General features: G+C 28.3%; 3 protein-coding genes across 3 annotated transcripts; 1 reads left to right on the top strand and 2 right to left on the bottom strand.

The window, feature by feature from the left end:
* Nucleotides 1-221: 221 nt before the first annotated feature.
* LOC122632988 (tyrosine-protein kinase receptor torso) lies at nt 222-8,704 on the bottom strand. Its single transcript, XM_043820358.1, has 18 exons — nt 8,570-8,704; nt 7,486-8,391; nt 5,475-5,504; nt 4,484-4,615; nt 4,269-4,395; nt 4,088-4,195; nt 3,862-3,932; nt 3,614-3,776; nt 3,355-3,515; nt 3,148-3,274; nt 2,917-3,050; nt 2,601-2,835; nt 2,297-2,469; nt 2,065-2,194; nt 1,916-1,971; nt 1,619-1,833; nt 1,114-1,251; nt 222-1,030 (listed from the first exon to the last, which is right to left on the bottom strand). The coding sequence occupies exons 2-18, from the start codon at nt 7,609-7,611 to the stop codon at nt 904-906; spliced, it is 2,253 nt and encodes a 750-aa protein (XP_043676293.1). The 5' UTR covers nt 7,612-8,391; nt 8,570-8,704; the 3' UTR covers nt 222-903.
* Nucleotides 3,661-14,581, top strand: LOC122632976 (kinesin-like protein Klp61F). Its single transcript, XM_043820331.1, has 18 exons — nt 3,661-3,793; nt 9,376-9,528; nt 9,634-9,781; nt 9,871-10,020; nt 10,098-10,258; nt 10,329-10,478; nt 10,601-10,837; nt 10,930-11,305; nt 11,420-11,691; nt 11,770-11,909; nt 11,993-12,066; nt 12,130-12,474; nt 12,565-12,792; nt 12,873-13,052; nt 13,150-13,324; nt 13,408-13,529; nt 13,659-13,895; nt 13,981-14,581. The coding sequence occupies exons 1-18, from the start codon at nt 3,756-3,758 to the stop codon at nt 14,092-14,094; spliced, it is 3,300 nt and encodes a 1,099-aa protein (XP_043676266.1). The 5' UTR covers nt 3,661-3,755; the 3' UTR covers nt 14,095-14,581.
* LOC122633030 (dolichyl-diphosphooligosaccharide--protein glycosyltransferase subunit 4) lies at nt 8,681-8,911 on the bottom strand. The gene has a single exon (XM_043820477.1). The coding sequence runs from the start codon at nt 8,909-8,911 to the stop codon at nt 8,807-8,809; it is 105 nt and encodes a 34-aa protein (XP_043676412.1). The 3' UTR covers nt 8,681-8,806.
* Nucleotides 14,582-14,615: the final 34 nt, after the last annotated feature.

The following is a 14,615-nucleotide window of genomic DNA, read 5'->3' as shown; positions in this document are numbered from 1 at the left end:
ACAAATCGATCCTATTCTTTACTTTAAATTGACGAGTCGATTCTTGTGGATTTTTTTTCTATTTTTTTTTTTTCTTTCTCTCTCTCTCTTTTTTTATCAAAAATAAAAACGCAAAGTTCCTCTCGCAATAGCAAAAATGTGCCTAGCCAATGCAGTACATACATACATGTAGATATATATCTCTTAAGTGTTTAAGATAAACTGTTGTACGAATAATCGAGTTCCTTGTACACTTTCTTAGCTTTTATTATTTATCGTGTATCAATCATTTCTCTACGGTCTGAATCGACTCTTCAATCTTAATGTTTTTGCGAAGAAAACATTAATCGTCATTAATTGATAATGAGATCTTCAAATGGTAGGACGTATATTGTGTGTGTAATATTGTTAAACATCGCACAATTGAAAGTGAAGAAGTACGAAGAAAAATCTTACGGTTAGTTACTTTCCGTCAATGTAAATTTGAATTATTAAAATTGAAAGATTATACATACATATATATATATATATATATATATATATATATATATATATATATGTACATACACACACATTATATATAATATTATTAAACACTACATATACATTCGCGTTCTCTCATACATAAAGAAGTCATATACACACGTATATGTGTAAGGGATTATATCACAGATTATTGTATGTAAAAATACTTACGAAATAAATGATTTTGCACATGGTATGACTTTCTCAAACGGTAATACTTAGCAATGACTTTAATACTCGATGATGATAATAATTCTTTTCCTTCTTGTTCTAATGATAAAAGAGACCAAAATCTTACGAAAGACCATTTATATAATTTTCTTTGCTGCCTCATCAAAAAGCACTGATCATTTTTATTTATTTATTTATTTCCTTATTTTTTGTGACTTCTTGAAATCTTTAATTCAAATTCAAATATTTACTATCAGTGCAACTATTGAGTAACGTGTCTAAATTTTTCCTCAATTCCGTAAAAGTCGGTCTGCTTTGAGGTCTGAGATGCCAACACGAATACATTATATTGTATCTAGATAAAAAATTAAAATGCAATATAATATAATAATAATCTAACTAAATATTAGATAAAAACAATGTTTCATATAAACTTACAAATTTTCTCCACAGTTCGGAGGTTTTTCCATTCTATATCCTGTTTTTAAAAGCTTCAAGACATTATTTGTAGGTATATCAGGATATGGAGTGCAACCTAACGTGACTATTTCCCATAACAAAATACCAAAAGACCATCTGAAAATACGCATACATACTTATTAGTTTATCTTTGATAATGGTATATTTTTTAAATAAGTACAATATTCGAATTATTATTATTTAGCGTTTTCTTTTTTTTTTTTTTTTTATAAATAATTAATGTTTTATAAGAAGGAAAAATAGTTGTAGCATTTTGAGAAAAAATTGTATTATTTTCCTCATAGAAAATAATTAATTATTTTTTTTACAATAGTTTGTATTACGAAAAAATAAAAGAGAAAAAAGTTGCATTATCTTCTACGAGGAAAAGTAATAGTATTATTTGTGCCGATTTACATAAACTATCTACGAGAAAATTCTAAATATTAATGACACGAATCATTTGATAAATTTAAACAATTACACGTCACTGCGAGTTGTATACATTTGATGCGTCAAAGCCTCAATCGCCATCCACTTTAATGGCAATTTACCACCTCCTTTTTTCTTGTAAACATTTTCTTGATAAATATCACGACTAAGACCAAAATCTGAAATCTTGACAATATTGTCAGAGCATACCAAAATATTTCGTGCAGCCAAATCACGATGTACTATTCGATTGCTAGATAAAAATTCCTGCAAATAATGATTTATTGCGTCTTGCGAAATAAATAAAAAAATTGTTAATGCATAGATTATCAAAATATTGATGTGTTACCATTCCATTAGCAATTTGCCTTGCAAAATTTAGTAAATCGTTCGCGGTAATGTATTCTGTAATTAAATAATTATTTTATTCTAGAATTAAATGTTTTTTTTTTGATTGTTTGATTTTCAAGATCGTAATTACATTATAATTCGATTTACCTTGTTGAATATCGTATAAACAATTTTCAACAATTCGATTCCTTTGATCATTTTCATAATTCTGAAAATCTTGTTCAAATGTAAATTGTGACTTATAATCATAAACACCGTTCATCGTATTTTTCCATATCTAAAATAACATGAAGAAAAAAGAATGTTTACTTAATTGTCTAAATCTAATCTTCATATTTACGTACTCTAAAAGAATGCAGAAAGTATTTGAAGTTTGAACCTTTCTCAAATACGTTTGAAGATCACCGTTGGAGCAATATTCCACAATCAGCAATGGTTTCTCATATATTGTACAATATCCAATCAATGAAACTATATTTGGATGCTTACCAGCTGATTTCATAATCTGAATTTCTTTATGAAAATTGTTTATATCATCCACGGTCGGATTATCTTTGTAACGAATAAATATATCCATTAGTAGATAAGTTTACGAATTAGACAAGTTTACGAATAAAATATGTACGTACGAATAAAATGTATAATTTTAGATACATTACGAAGAAAATCTATAATTTTAATACCTTTGAGCCCTTTAACTGCCACGTTACTAACAACACCGAAATCATCTTGAAACGTTCCAAATCTAACGATCCCATAAGCACCTCTTCCAAGAATATCTCTTAATTGCAATTTTTTCGGAGATAATTCAAACTTATCCAATGGCAAAGAATTATTTTCAGAGTGTTCTTTAGACACGTTCTTATCTTCTTGCAATAATTTAGGCGTATTCGTAGGCAATTTATTTTGATTCAAAACCTACATTCATAATGCAATTCATAAAGTATAAAGTTAGTTTTATTTTTTATTTGATTCGATACGTGATTTTTAAGAATTTACCGGAACATGCGTATGTTGCATACAACGTTTTTTTCTCCATATATACAGGTACATGCAAATTGCCATCAATATCACGATCATTATTAAAATCGCTAACAATATAATGATTTTCTGATAAAAACTGTAATCGTTTACTAATTAAGGAAAGACAACAAAAATTAACGAATTAAGAATCAATTGATAATAAATGTAATAACGTTTTGTTGATATTTGAAAATTCATTCTATTTACCTATCGGCGGATTGCAATCATTTATCTTCCAAGATACCGGACTAGAACCACCAACTGAATCAGCGATAATACTGACTTTATATTGTTGCACCAATTTGATATTTAAAAAATGAGCCTCAGTTACATTCTACGTAATAACAAATTTCACAAGTTTTTAAATAGTACGAGATCGAGAATAGAGAAATAGAAATTAATCGTAATACGAACCCCAAGTACCGTCAGAAGTATTTTATTTTCTCGTAACGTTTCCAATTGGATCGTATAATTATCCGGTTCTTTGCTAGGTTCATCCCAGTTAACGGAAACATCGTAAAGATCATCATATTTGTAAACATCTGTTACGCGTAGGCCTTTGACCTTCTCCGGAGCTATGATAAAACATTATAAAATAAATATATGTATTTCTACGAGACATCGCAGAACGTGTTCATGATATAAATGATTTAATAATTTAGCGTGTACTAACGGCAAATCCTTAAATTATTATGTGTTTCCAAACAAGAGGGTGTGACAAATGTTAAGGTCGTTTCATCGCTAAATTTCTTATCGCCACCGTTCACGGAAGAAATATATATCGTTGTGTTTCGATCAAATTCTAAATTTCTAAGATGGATAAGAAAAGTCGAAGCCTGGAAAAACATACCGAGTAAGTAATGAAAATTAATTATTACCCAATTTTATAACGTTATAATATAGTTTTTTCTTTCAAATTACCTTCCGAATTACAAAGTGTCTTAAATCGTGCACGTATTGCCAATACAAAATATTATAATCGCAACTCAAATCTGAAATATTATAAATATTATACCGTACACGTGTTTGCATATATACATATATAAGTAGATGTATTACGATATATTATATTTCTCTTATTATATTAAAATTCGTTATAAAAAACAAGTTATTTGCTTTTATGACGCAACATATACATTAGCATTACCGTCCGCTGGCTCGAAACGAATGTCTGCAGAAAGTCGACATACATCGTCTTTATCTATTTCTATTTTCAACAAAGACACGTTGGAAACTTTCTTCGGCACATAACCGACTGAAATCAATAGGAATATATTTGTTTACGAAATTAAGATCAAGCTGTCATGTGTTTGAAAAGAATAATTTACCGTCGTAAGTTGAAAACCAATCTGATACTTCCGATCGAGATACACCATGTCCCATTAATCTACTTAAACGAAATCGATAAGATGTATTTGCTATTAAATTAGAAAAGGACGAGAATTTGCCGTTACTCTGAAAATAAGACATTATTAGTGATCATATAATTTGCTTCTTTCCTTTTTTTCTTTTTTGTAATCGAAGTATTAATACGTTTAATTACAATTTTTACTGTCTTCCAAATAAGATCTTTTGTACTTTGCTCGATAATATATGACCCATCATTATGCTTAATCACAATAGAATCCATTCCTCTACAGCTTAAACTGATGTTTGCATTCGCATCTTCGTTCACCTACGAATAAACTCTCCCAAATTAAATAAAAGCAATATTAAAATAAAATATAATCATTTCTTCCGACAGAGAAAAATTTGTTAAACCAAGATAATACGAATAATAACAATTTTTTCACTTAACATTCGTATTTCAATTTTCAAACGGAAGAAAGACGACGACGGAAAAAAAAAGCAATTAACTCGAATGACTATGTTTTGAAACAGCTGATTGAATTATTATATAATACTTTATATCTCATCGAAAGCAAAGTGTTTCGCGACTTTCCTTTAACACAACGTACTCTTTGAATACTTATTATGCGAGCTGATTATTTTCTTTTTGTTTTCTCTTCTTCATTCTTTCATCTGACGGAAATAATAAGTATAAAAATTAGGAGTTACAATACCCATGTTTTTACATTTTAAAAATATAAACTAGATATCAAATATACAGGCTGTAAAAAAACTATACAGCAAAACTTCAGAAATCGATTCCTCTTTTATAAAGTAGGTCTATCACGATGGAACCTGAATGCTTCTCATTTTTAAATTATAAAACTTTCAAGTATGATCTCAGTGTGTTACATGTTAAATTTATTTATTTGAATTATGATACGCTCTGTTAACATTTCCTTATGAAATAAAATTTTCGAAATTTCCATTTACTCTCTAAATATAGACCTCAGCTCATACGAGAAATTTATTTCTAAAGTATTGCCATGTAGTTTTGTTACTCCTTATATATTACGTGTACACACACACACAGAGACATATATATATATATATATATCACGTGACAATCATCATGGTAATGATCATTAATAATAATATCCTTTTTCCTGGCGAATTTTTAAAAAATTACAAGAAAAAAAACGTACGTTATGTCGACAGGCATTTTCACAGGATTCCTGAAAAATAAGAGGACTCTGTTACTGATCGATACGTATGACAATAATAAATAAAATGCACAAGAAATAAGAGGACAAGAAATATAAGAATAACTGTACATATATATACATACGAAATAAAAAACTATGAACGCGGTTATTTTTCATTGGTGCCTATGACACGTTTCAAGATAACGATTTCAATGACGAAAGACGTCTAAACGAAAACATGAAACACTATTTCGTACATAAGTCTTTTTTCTTTATCATACCCTTTGATATATTTTTAACAGATTTTACATTGTACAAGAGGGACAGAGAGAGAGAGAGAGAGAGAGAGAGAAAGAGAGAGAGACAAAAAAGTGAAACAGAAAGATCGAACCTGTGCAAGAATATCGATGAATTTCACAGCTCGAATTCAATTCTCTTCTCTTCATCGTTCCCCTTTTATATCCGCATCGGTATATGTATATAAAATATGCATTGACGTCGAAAAGGTCGTTGCATTAATGGATAGAATACTTTGTACGAAAGATATCTCGTCCGAGACAGTAAAATTTGCAATGCGTTAAGTAGCAAAAAAAAAAGAAAGAACATAGAATCGCCTCTATTACAATGTATTATTATTACGGGATATTGCTTTTATGGAAAACGAAAGATCGCAATGATTTTCAAATCTTCAATTCTTTTTTTAATTAATGGGAACGTTCCTGGTAACATAGCATTCTTTTTTTTTTTTGAATTTCAATGACTTTTTTAATTTCGACGAAATTCTTAAGAAATTTAAAGAAATTTTTATTCTATTTTGAAATGGTATATAAATGAACTTTTATACTGTTTTGAAATATCATATAAATGAACTCTTATACTGTTTCGAAATATCATATAAATCATTTTCGGTACGCAATAATGATGCATCCTTCGAAATGATTATTTCTTATGGAAATTCAAGTAAATTCGATTTCTTGAATTCTCTCTTCAATATTTTAATACAATTATCGAAAGATCTTGCAAAATGATTGTTTCTATATGAATTCAAGCATACTCGATTTTTCAATCTTAATCTCGAGTATGTTGATGTAAAAGGAATCATCGATATAGCTACGAATTAAAAAAATTTAATTGTAATTCATACAAATTGATAACGAATGACCGCGTTAGATAATTGTTATAATAAAATCACTTTTGCTTTCACATTAATACAAACAAAGAGACTTATTAGATTTTTTGATTTATCGAATGAAAATGATCGATGGTTCGTTCGTTCAAATAAAAAAAAAAATAGTTTAATGTTTGAACATAAGAAATCTAATACATCATACGAATAATGTAACGTGTATATATATATATATATTTATATATATATATATATATATGTGTGTGTGTGTCTCTTATAATAATAGAATTTATAAAACGCACATATGTTCGATGTTTGCAATCTGCTTGAACTGACTGCGTACTTGATAACAGACAAGTCGCGTGGCGAAACAATCAGCAAATAAACAATTATAACTAATAAAAAAATGATTGTTCAGTTTTAACAGTAATTTCGTTCAATATACAGTAATGTGTGAAATCAATGTAAATATGTAATTTTTCTTTGTAATTTTTCAACGATTGTTTTCTATCGTTTCTACGATTTACATATACAAATTATCTGTTTTACAGCTTAATAAACAATAGAATACAAGTTTTCAAAGATTCGTCAAGACGTTATGTTGACGCAGGTGTCGAAATGCAAAGCATACGAAATATATATTTTTCTTTCTTTTTTTTTTTCTTTTCGTATCTTTGAAAAAAGATATAAGAAAAGGTACGCGACGATACGAAGAACGAACGAAAGTCGATCGCATTCGATACCTATGAAACAATTTCTTCAAAGTTTCTCAATGAACTTGAGACTCTCCTTTACTTCGATATCAAAAAGTATCTTACAATAAATATTCGAATCTTCAAAGAAATTATTAAAAAAATTCGTATTTTGTTTTTTTATGTCACTTACGTTTGAACAAAGTGTCAGACAATCCTCAACTTGAAAGGCATTCACGTAGGGTGACGATCGATGGTATTTCCGTGAACTCGTCAATAAGAGAATCGAAATAAAAATTTTATTATTTATCATCGTCATCAATATGTCGTCGTTCTAATTAATAATTCAAAAAGTATATAAACTCGCACTTGTATTTCCAGGCGATTAGCATAACTCACTCATCGCAAAAATGATGTGTTGAAAAAAAGAAAAAAAAGAAAAGTACAAACAAAAAGAAAAATAAAAGAAAAAGATCAATGCGTAATTTATCAATCTTTCTGATATATACTTCTAAATTATCTATCTTCTCACGTTTAATGATAAACGTTCGTAGACCGCCTTTCGTATATCTCCTTTAACGCGTGAATGGTTACAAACTAAAAGGTAGTCACGTATTTCATGCAAATTACGAACGCGATTCCCCCTTAAAAGAAGCGCGAGCAATGTTTTATTCGAACGTATTTGTAGTTGTATCCCCTACTACATCACCGTTCGCTTTTATAGTAATGCTTTCAACTCATGTTTATGCTTTCAAACAAATGAAAATCAAACGAAAGCAATTTTTTATCGCTTTGACGTGCCATTCTTCCTCTTCTTGATTCATTCTTGCCTATATCATTGTTGTAGCCCTTATTATATCTTTGGCTTTGTGTATCTAAAGGGTACAAAGTCAAAATATTCCAAAAGATTTGAGAATTTGAATATATTTTGAAAGGATCAGAAATAGACGAATAGAAAGTCAGCTCACTGGCGATCACCGTGTTCGATAAATACTTATTAGCATCCGCTATCTTATAGACATATCGGCATACTTCTCAGTTTGTTGCTTTCCATAATACATTATTACGTATATCGATTAACTTAAACTAAAAGTACAAGCTGTAAAGGTTACGTATAAAGTAAATGCTAACAGATGAATAAATTCTTTTACTAATATATTTATCTTTAAAAAATGAAAAGAATATTATATGATAAATATATTTGTATTATTAAACTTATAAATAAATGTATGATGAGAATACTAAGAATGAAATAATAAGAAATATTAAATTTAAACCTTTACTTCGACAGAACAGCATATCCGGTAACAAATTAATATTATCAGTTGAAGATCGACGAAAGTAACCAATGCTGTCACAGGGAAGGAATAGTATAAGAATAAAACTTATTCAATATCGTATCATGTTATTGGAACGATTTACATCATATGGAATGCAATAGGTAGCCTGCATAATTTGCGACTAACCTATATACTGTTATGATGTTTTTTGAAACGATATATAGAAATGTTCGTTCATTTTGAATAATTCGCATTTATGTAATGAAATAGAAATACCAGACAAAATAACAAGATCCCAAGCATGTTACAGAAAACAGTAAGTTGTACATCAGTAATCATCTGAAAGAAAATAAATACTCTGTAAAACGGATTTACTACGTCAAAAAATATTGTACGTAATACATATCGATTTTGTAATATACTTTTCTATTTAAGTTAAATAATACGTAATATGTAAGTACCTTGAATATTTTATGATATTATTTTCAATTTCTCCACTTTCTTTTCTATAATTCTTTCTTATAATTTATTAAAATAATACGTAATAACGAATACAATATGACAGATCACAGATCTTATTATATATTCTGTGAGTGGTACTTCGATCTCCTTTGTATACTGAAAGATGATTGGTCGAAAATGAAGAACGATAATTGGTCCATTACGTCCATTATTACGTTCATGTTTAAATCAGATAGATTTATGAACGCGATTGCCTACCTTGGCGTCACTCGCACGAACTATTCAATTTAAATTTTGTAACGGAAAAGTTAGTGTCATCAAACGCGCGTATGTGATTACAGGAAGGAGGTATTACCAAAATCTGAAAAAGTTTATAAATATAGAAGGTCCTATCCACGAGAAGGTGTACGATTATTAAATATCAGAAAGATGAACGAGACGCGCACTGGAAAAAAGGATAAAAATCAACATATACAAGTGTTTGTACGAGTCAGGTGCGCGAAAGAAAATATATAATTTTATAGATTAAAACAATTTGTATTTTTATTTAAAAAATTTTCTTCTTATCGTGTATAATAATTTCTTTTCTTCTTTACCAGGCCAATAAATAATGCAGAACGACTTGGAAAATCAGTGTCAGTGGTGGAAGTACCATCAAATAAAGACGTGATAATACGTGAAAGACCGCAAGATAAACTTTCGAAAAAGTTTACATTTGATAAAGTATTTGGTCCATTATCGAAGCAGGTATGCATATTGTTTTATAATTTATATATTTTTTTATAAATCTTTTATCGTTACAATTGATTTAACATCGTTTATATCATATATATTAGATTGATGTATACAAAGCTGTTGTTAGTCCTCTATTGGAAGAAGTTTTGGCTGGATATAATTGTACAGTGTTTGCATATGGACAAACTGGTACAGGAAAAACTTTTACTATGGAAGGCGTCAGCAATGATCCTGCTTTACATTGGCAAAGCGTAATTTATTCGATTATTAAATATGCATTAGTTTTAATAATATATTTACTTTATTAATTATTTTATATATTTTTTAGGACACAACTGCTGGAATTATACCACGTACTTTAAGTCACTTGTTTGACGAACTACGATTATTAGAAGCTCAGGAATACACAGTACGAATCAGTTTTCTAGAACTCTATAACGAAGAATTGTTTGATCTTCTATCACCTAACGATGATGCTTCAAAGATAAGGTAATCTTAATATGCTTTAATTTATAAATTTATGAATTGTTTAAATTACATATTACTGTATTGTTATTAGATTATATGAAGATACATCAAGAAAAGGTGCTGTTATCATTCATGGTCTAGAGGAAGTAACTGTACATAACAAAAGTGAAGTTTATAAGATCCTTGAAAAAGGATCAGAAAAGAGACAAACAGCAGCAACATTGATGAATGCTCAATCAAGGTTAGTATTGTTTTAATGATCAAGCAGAATTTTAATAATAATGTTTTACATTTATGATCTCCCAAAAAACAACTACATTCTTTATAATTCTTAAATATTAGTAGTCTTCATGATTATTTTAGCCGATCACATACAGTTTTTTCAATCACTGTACATATCAAAGAGAACACTGTTGATGGAGAAGAGCTCTTGAAAACTGGGAAACTAAATTTGGTAGATTTAGCAGGAAGTGAAAATGTAGGTAGATCTGGTGCAGTTGAAAGAAGAGCAAGAGAAGCTGGAAATATTAATCAATCTTTATTGACTCTTGGGCGAGTTATAACAGCATTAGTAGAAAGAGCACCACATATACCATATAGGTATATATAATAAAAATAAATACATTGTATGTTATCACATCACATTTATGAAATTGTTATTTATATCAAATTAATATTTTTAATACGTATAGAGAATCTAAATTAACGAGACTTCTCCAAGAATCACTGGGTGGACGTACAAAGACGTCTATAATTGCGACGATATCTCCTGCTAGCATAAATCTGGAAGAAACTTTATCGACATTAGACTATGCACATAGAGCAAAAAATATTACTAATCGTCCAGAAATTAATCAGAAACTTTCTAAGAAAGCATTACTTAAAGAATATACAGAGGAAATTGAGAGATTAAGAAGAGATTTATTAGCAACACGTGAAAGAAATGGTGTTTATCTTGCACAGGAAAATTATAACGAAATGCAGAGTTTAATAGATTATCAAGGTAGAGAGATAGAAGAAAAAATAAATCATATTAAAGCACTCGAAGAAACGATGCAAAGTAAAGAGGTAAATAAATTATTGAAAGTAACTTTTTTTTTTTCACCTACCTTATAAATGTATTATAATTTTTTTTATCGATTTTTTTTATTGTCTTTTTTTTTTTTTTTTTTTTGATTACAGAAATTATTCAATGATTTGCAAGTAGAACATTATGTACAGACAAACAAGTTACAACAAGTGGAAAATAATTTAGCAAGTACAACTAATGTATTAAAATCAACTAAAAATCATTTGAAAATGACTAAGCAAGAAAGGGACGAGCAGAAATATCTTGTAGAAAAACATGTATCAACTGAAAAAATATTATTATCGCAAGCAAAGACACTTTTGAATGTTGCAGATACAGCAAGTACAGATACTTATAAATTACATGATAAAATCGGTCGCAAAACGTAAGTTAATAATCGATGTTTATTTTACTTGTTGTAATAATTATTTGACAAAATTACATTTCTTTTGTCTATGTATAGGAAAGTAGAGGAAGAAAATGAAGATCTTAGTCAACAGTTCCAAAATAATATTAAAAATCGTTTCCAAGATATTGAAAATGATCTTTCTGTTTATACACATGAATTGGTACAATTTTGTACGTCTCTGAAAACTCAAATTGGTAAAAGAAAGATTGATTTTTTATCAGAAGTATATTGCGGTATAAAAAATTTATATGCTTATATAAAATTTGTGTATGTTTAGAAACAGTTACCAGTGAAGGACTAACAGCAACCAAGCTTACTACTAAGAAATTAGCAGAGGAAATAGATAGTTCTGTAAGTTATTTAATTGCATTTTCAATACATTCGATAGAATAATCATCAATAATATATTTTCAGTATATTGCTTATGAAGAATGGTTAAAAAAAGAAATTGAAGTTGTTTCCAATGTAACTGAAGATGAGCGTAATCGATTAGACGAATTTTCTAGAAAATTAGTATCTAGAATTGAAAGTTTGGTAAAAACAAAAATTGCGGAAAATTTAAATGTTTTAAATGAAAGTGTTTCACAAAAACTTCAACATTTAGCAACGTTAACAAAAACATCTATAAACGAAATGTGTAATTATCAACTTATAGAATGCAATCAATTATGTAAGAACATAGAAGAGATAGAACAAACTGTTCAAAATGTACTTCATAGTCAAGGTCAATCCATACAAGAAAATCAACAATTTGCAAAGGTATAATAACTTAAAGATATATATATATATATATATGATACTTTTTAAAATTTATATAGACGTACGAACTACAAATATGAGATCTTTTAGATGTTCGAAGATGTGTATCTTCAGTTCAATAATCTTTGCAAAAATGAAAACCAAAGACGTATCGCGGTTTCTGATATGTTAAATCATGTAAATAAAACATGCATTAACATTAGTAATAAAGTTAAAGATGACTACAAATTGAATATAGATAAGAAACAAAATTTACAAGACAAGCTACAAAATGACTTTACGATGATCGGAAATGATGTTGCCACGAGTACAAATGAGGTAATATTAAATTTTCGTAATGTGAATTTATTGAGAAAATTTGTTAAATAAGAACGAGATACGATATTCATTTATTATAGAATAGGATATTGGCAGACCAAACTTTGAAGCAAAGTGTTATTCTAACAGAAGAAGTACAAACAGAATTATCTGCAAGATCGAATGCGTTAGAAAAATATAAAAATGTTTCGGAAGATCATGCTAAAGCGTTGAAACATAAAACAGAGAATGATAGAATCGCCTGTTCCACCTTAGTTAATGTAAGTTCAATTATTAAAATAATGTAAATTATATTTTATTTTACATTTTTATAAGATCATACTATATATAATTTGTTCTTTTTTGTTCATATAATAGAATATAAACGAGATTACAGAAACTACATATGCTAATACACAAGTTGGAAATAAGTTAGAAAATCGAAGTACAGAATCATTAGAATACAATAATAGGATAATTGCACAATTGCATACGACAGAACATGAAATCGAAAAATTCCTTATTGAAGATTTACGGCATGACGTTGCAACAGGTATTTTAATTTTCTCTTCACATATACGAAAGTATCAAATTTTGTTAAATTATTTTTTACTATTATATATCTTCATTGTATAGGTTTAACACCTGCAAGAAAAGAATTTCAATACCCTCGTCATCTGACTGCAACTTCCCCGCATGAACGTATTCTTCAAAGATTTAGGGAAATTAGAAAAAATATAGACACTTCGGAAAGTGATGTAAGTTGTTACTTTTAATACATAATCATCTATATAATTTTGAATGATTTAATTTAATCGTAATATGTGTGTGTGTGTGTATATATATATATATGTAAAGACGTAATATTCATTTTAATATTATTATAGGAAGACACGATTCTAAACCAATCACCCGAAAATGAAACGATCATTTCATCGTCTCTTTTTGAAAACACAGTAATTACTACGTCAACACCAAATTTCAATATAAACGGAGAATTACCAGATAAGAGTAATACGGTTAAATATAATATTGTCAGGGCTGCTTCCGCGTCAGATATTTCTTTAATTCCAAAACCAATTCTTGAAACCAGTATTCAATCCGAACCTGATTTATGTATAAAAGTGAGTATTTATTACATTTGGAGTAAACGATTAAAATCATTTTCTCTATATTAATTATACAATATCGTGTATACATATTTTACAGAACCATGATAAAGAAAACGACAAAGATGAATTTTTAAAACCAGACATGATGAAAAGCAAACGATTATCAAAAACAAGGTGTTCGAATCGAAAAGTGCTTGGATCATATAACTGATAATACATATACACATACATTATATATATAGTAAAAATAAAACTTTAGAGAAATGTTAAAAAAAAAAAGAGTATCACGTAATCGTACAATTATTCTTTTTATCTTTTTTACATATAGATATATATATATATATTGTACTTCATCAGAATTGATCATATAATCCTACTCGAACAAATGTATTGTTTTTAAATGTTTCATGTTTTTTCATTATATTAATACAATAAATATTGTACATATAAATGTATGTGCACAGGTGGAATGATGTCAATAAGTTAATAAATTACCATACACGCGAAAAGGTACTGTATCATTGCTAGATATAAAATTAGTACCTGACCGACTCTCTGTAACATATTTAATACCACTGAAACATTAATCATTTCATGAATTTACGAGGTGAGAAATAAAAATCGTAAATTTTTTAGATTCTGTTAAGCTTTTTGTTTAATGAATAAATTACTTTCAATAAAATGTTAAGTGCACTGTTTTACCGTGTACTTTTTATTTTTATATTTTCTTAT

Source organism: Vespula pensylvanica, chromosome 1, assembly GCF_014466175.1.
Source record: "Vespula pensylvanica isolate Volc-1 chromosome 1, ASM1446617v1, whole genome shotgun sequence".
Lineage (NCBI taxonomy): Eukaryota > Metazoa > Arthropoda > Insecta > Hymenoptera > Vespidae > Vespula > Vespula pensylvanica.
This window is presented reverse-complemented; position numbering and strand designations above follow the sequence as displayed.